The 5,602-nt window shown below is 30.8% G+C and overlaps 1 protein-coding gene across 1 annotated transcript in view; it reads right to left on the bottom strand.

The window, feature by feature from the left end:
• LOC106464340 (prolyl 4-hydroxylase subunit alpha-2-like) overlaps nt 1-5,602 on the bottom strand; it is a 34,160-nt gene that overhangs the window by 7,514 nt on the left and 21,044 nt on the right. Inside the window, exons 9-12 of the mRNA XM_013924470.2 lie at nt 5,583-5,588; nt 3,631-3,804; nt 3,095-3,162; nt 798-909 (exon numbers count right to left, since the gene is read on the bottom strand). Coding sequence (XP_013779924.1) covers nt 798-909; nt 3,095-3,162; nt 3,631-3,804; nt 5,583-5,588 — 360 coding nt within the window. The remainder of the gene's footprint in view (nt 1-797; nt 910-3,094; nt 3,163-3,630; nt 3,805-5,582; nt 5,589-5,602) is intronic.

Here is a 5,602-nt window from a genome sequence, read left to right as displayed (position 1 = left end):
TAGCACACTGACTATAGCGAACTAATAATAGATACTTTCCTTTTTGGCGTGCAGCGCAATGGTTATATTTATAGGCGAGTGGAGGCTTTCTAGAAATTTCAGTTTTACATAACAAAACAAATTTAAGTGTTTACGTACACACATATATTGTTGATTCCTACTCTCGAGAATCTTCTATAATTTTGGAGAATAAGCGGGAGTTTCGCAATACATATTTAACAGTATTAGCTATGTATGTTTCTAAATAGAAATTTAACCTAAACAAACGTTGATATTGAAATAAATATATGATAACAAATTCGTTACACACAAATATTTAACATTTCTCGCGCCACTGGCAGATGTACATTTCTCCATCTTTATATCCTATCAATCATTATATTAGTCATATATTAATCACTTACAAACGATAATTAGGGGAAGGATTAATAACACTATGTTACTTTTTTATTTTAACACCAATTATTTCTTTAGTATTATTTACGTTTACAAAAGTTAAGTTTACTCATAATTCAAAAGAACTGGCGATCCAGAATATCTACATTCTTGTTCATGCAAATAACCCTAATATAACCTCGATGTTAAATAACGAAAACAGAGAATTCATTACAATTAATGAAAATGTTGCTTGAAAAGATCCATCTCAGTAATAAAAGTAATAATAATGAGAACAGATAATTCCGTTTGTGTCATTTCACTGATGTTCTGGAAAATTTAGTAATTGTAATTTAATACGGTAGTGGCATAAATAGTCCTAACACTAACAACGTGATAAATTCAAAGTGAATATCACACACTTGGTAAGCTTCTGCTTCATAATGTCTGTATCTAGAAGCCATTCCTGTAATCATTTTCAACCTGTTATCCAATCTCTCAGCAAGTGGGTCTTGATCTTCTGCAAGCCAAGTGCTGAAAAAGTAGAAAATAAGTAATGTACTGGTGTAGCAAAAGTAACTGGCTTGTTCATCTAATCAGCACAATTTTTTTCAGAAAAAAAAATGTTAAGTCATCAAAACTGAATACTGAACTTGCCACCTAAAGTAAGTAATCGAAACCGTATATTAAAAGCTGATCTAGAACTGCAAAGTTAATTACCCTGGCACGTGGTAACTGTATATTCAAAATCGTTATATTCATAACTATAAAGTAAGTTACGTGGTAAGTCATCAAAACTTTATCTTAAAAGTTGATCTATAACTGTAAAGTTAGCAGCATAAGTAGTTCATCAAAACTGTATAACGCCGTAATAATTCATAAAACTTTACCTTAAAAGTTGATCTATAACTGTAAAGTTAGCAACATAAGTAGTTCATCAAAACTGTATAACGCCGGTTTGCAACTATAATGTTACGTAATAATTCATAAAACTTTACCTTAAAAGTTGGTTTACAACTGTAAAGTTAGCAGCATAAGTAGTTCATCAAAACTGTATAACGCCGTAATAATTCATAAAACTTTACCTTAAAAGTTGATCTATAACTGTAAAGTTAGCAACATAAGTAGTTCATCAAAACTGTATAACGCCGGTTTGCAACTATAATGTTGGTTACGTAATAATTCATAAAACTGTATATTAAAAGTTGGTTTACAACTGTAAAGTTAGTTACATGGTAATACATCCGAACAATATATGAAAAGTGTGTCTACAAGTATAAAGGTATTTACATTGTAAGTCCTCAAACCTTACAACAAAATTGTAAAAATGACAAATATTGACTTATTTATGTTGCAGTATGTACAATGGTAAACCTTACAACAGGATTGTAACAAAGACAAATATTGACTCATTTATGTTGCAATATAGAAAACGGTAAACCTTACAACAGGATTGCAACAAAGACAAATATTGACTCATTTATGTTGCAATATAGAAAACGGTAAACCTTACAACAGGATTGCAACAAAGACAAATATTTATTCATTTGCGTTGTGGTATAAACTTAATGGTAAATTTTACAACAGAATTGTAACAAAGAAAAATATTGACGTGTTATAGTAAACAGAGATTTTTTACATAGGTTTATATCATTTGAGGTTTGTAGCTGTTAAAACTATTTTTTAACTGGTATTTTTTGTGTTAATGCAGGAAAGTTTTTCTGGAAGGAATGAAATCCTCGAAATAACCCAAATGTTCAACGTTTCTTGGTTTCGTCCACAAGAAAGGACAGTGTGGACATTGTTTATATGAATATATTATAATTCTTTGAATTCGTAAGCTTAGAAACCATTTTATTTATTATCATATATTAAGCAGAGTTTAATTTGTTTGAAGTTAAGCACAAAGCTACACAATGTGCTATCTGTGCTGTGCCCACCACGGGTATCGAAACCCGATTTCTAGCGATGTAAGACATAACGCTGTGCTACAGGGGAGTTTAAGAAGAGTTGTCCACCTGTGTGTCTTTCTAGTGTCTTGACGTTGCGAGTTGCTGTGAGGAACTGGTTGAACCAATTCCTCTGAAGTTTCATGGACGATCCTAATTAAATGGACCTCCAAAATATCGTACTTATAATAGATAAGCAATCAGACGAAAGTTTTGAATTTGGCAGCCATTTTCATTTTACTGAGTGAAGCCGACGTCAAACTAAGTGACCTATAATGTCGCTTATATTCAGTAGACATGGATGTCAAAAGATACACGTTGTCCTGCTAATTCCGAGAATCGGCAAAATAAGAAATGTTGAGTGATATTCTAGCAAATTAACGACAACAAATATAAAAGAAACATATTGAATCATTGGACGATTAATTAAATAAAAGTAGCAAAAGGCGTAAACTGGTAATTTTTTTATTATTATTATACTCAAATCGTATGTATAAAAAGTAGCAAAACTTTAAAACAATAATTTCTGATTATGGCGGTCAGAACACGTGTTTTTTGTTGTTGTTTTTTTGTGGTAAAATCATGAATCCATTACATTATTATGACTGTATTCTATTCGTTAATTTTTTTAAGTTTACCTTTCATCGAGAGACTGGGTTTTATATAGAGGAGGAAGACATATTTGATACAATAGCCTGAATAATAAGATTGAACACATCGTATTAATCAATCTATAAAAAAAACGAATAATAAAGAAAAACAGTACTAACTTGGCGCTCGTTCTCTTCTGCGAAGCTTCGTAAAACCCGCTGTATCCATAATGAGTGGATCTTTGAAGCTGTAGAAATAGGAAGTACTTAGCGTCATCGTTGTAAAGTAAGCTTAAGGATATAAACGGGCAAGTCGTTACATGTCAAAATTCTTTAATAGATAGATCAACAGCCACATATATACAGACACATACAGATAGAGAGATAGTTTTATTTAGCTACATCTAAAAGATGAGCTGAGCAAGAAACAAATTGGCTAGGTAAATATTGCATTATTACAATTATTGATAACTTCCCCACTAGTCTAGTGTAACTTTATTAATCTTGTACAGCTTGTAAAATCGACAAATTAATTCAGAAGTTTCTGTTCTGAGTGTATTTTTTCTTTCAAGATTAACTTTGGCTTTAAATTTTCTAAGAAAATATAACACAGTATAACTGAAAAATTAATAAATAAGTCTTAAGTAAATATCGATTTTATTTGGGTTTTACTAAAAATTTACAAATAATTCACACACAAAAAGAATCATTCTTACGTAAGGCATGCTCAAGTTTTGCATTTTTCGAATTTCTTTATCACTGATGACGTCATACAACTGCGCTATATACGGTTTCTTGGACTTCTCCTCAAGTTTGATTGGTTGTAACAACAAATATGGATGATAACCTTTGAAATATCGACAGCGAAGATTCTTCTCCCACTCCAGAGGCTGCTCAAGAAAAGAAGTAAAATTGTTCTACGTGATAGCTTTTATTTTACTAACCAGGTGTGTTCAAGTCTAAAATCTGGTTAAGAAATTGTATACTATTACAGGTAAGAAAAAGAGAGTCGTCAACTTTTTGAAGGCCATAGATAGGCCTAAATAAAATGTTTTTAATTGTGTACCAGTTTAACGTTGAATATTATTTATGATTTTAACGAATAAGAATATAAATTAGTTATACCCTGATTGTAAGCTTCCCAACCAACTCTTAGTTTTCTTTTTCTCGTACCAATAGTTCTTGTATTATGAGTTTCTAATTTTTTACTCTTTCCACATTATTTCCATAAATCTAAGTTTCTAATCTCTGCACTATAGGGACTTTTAGTTAATTTAATGACAACTTTAACACGAAAATCTACAATGAAAATATGAAATTATCAGTTTAATATCAGCGTTTTTTATTCGTTTAAGTTTTCATTGATGCTGCTAATTTTTGTCAGTTATCAGATACACCTAGTTAATCACTTGGATTTCAAATATATTTCCTCTAAACCGGGTTTTGTTAAATAATTGTTGGAAATGAACATATGCGTTACGATGGCAAATACTTCATGTATTATTAGACGGTATAAAACTTTAACACTATAAAAACAAATATAAGCTTGTTTTATAAAGAACAATTTGAAACCTTTACGTATTATTAGCTTATAGAATAGTTCAAAACTCCAAGGACAAATATAAGCTTGTTTTATAAAGAACAGTTTAAAACCTTTACGTATTATTAGGTTATAGAATAGTTCAAAACTCCAAGGACAAATATAAGCTTGTTTTATAAAGAACAGTTTGAAACCTTTATGTATTATTAGTTTATAGAAAAGTTCAAAACTCCAAGGACAAATATAAGCTTGTTTTTTAAAGAACAGTTTGAATTGAATCGCATGAATTTGCTACATACAAAATAACAAAGTATTATGTTCCTATCATCAGCATGCAAAAAGTATAGAAAGATTAGGATTTGACAAATCAATGACTGGAAGTATAGAATCCACTATCGTGAACTCGTTATCACGAGTAGGTTCATTCTGGTACTTTAAAATTAACACAAAATAAATAGTGTTCTTATATCAATTCTTACAGTGAAAAATCTGATTTGTAAATGACTTAAATAAAATTGATGATATAAATAGTGCCTGATTTCATTCATGGGTTCTTAGAATTACAAGGCTTTTTGACTCTTCATGAACTTATGTATAAAAACTGTCTGTGTTTGTAACGAATTCAAGGTTGTTAGTTTGATGAACTGTACGTAGTATTTACCCTAAACTGCTGTTAGTTTGATGAACTGTACGTAGTATTTACCGTAAGCTGCTGTTAGTTTGATGCAGTCTACGTAATATTTACCCTAAGCTGTTGTTAGTTTTGATGAAGTCTACGTAGTATTCACCGTAAGATGATGTTAGTTTTGATGCAGTCTACGTAGTATTTACCGTAAGATGATGTTAGTTTGATGCAGTCTACGTAATATTTACCCTAAGCTGTTGTTAGTTTTGATGCAGTCTACGTAGTATTTACCCTAAGCTGATGTTAGTTTGATGCAGTCTACTTAGTATTTACCCTAAACTGTTGTTAGTTTTGATGAAGTCTACGTAGTATTTACACTAAGCTGTTGTTAGTTTGATGCAGTTTATGTAGTATTTACCCTATGCTGTTGTTAGTTTTCATACAGTCTATGTAATATTTACCCTAAGCTGTTGTTAGTTTGATGCAGTCTACGTAGTATTTACCCTAAGCTGTTGTTAGTTTG

Source organism: Limulus polyphemus, unplaced genomic scaffold, assembly GCF_000517525.1.
Source record: "Limulus polyphemus unplaced genomic scaffold, Limulus_polyphemus-2.1.2 Scaffold1622, whole genome shotgun sequence".
NCBI lineage: Eukaryota > Metazoa > Arthropoda > Merostomata > Xiphosura > Limulidae > Limulus > Limulus polyphemus.
This window is presented reverse-complemented; position numbering and strand designations above follow the sequence as displayed.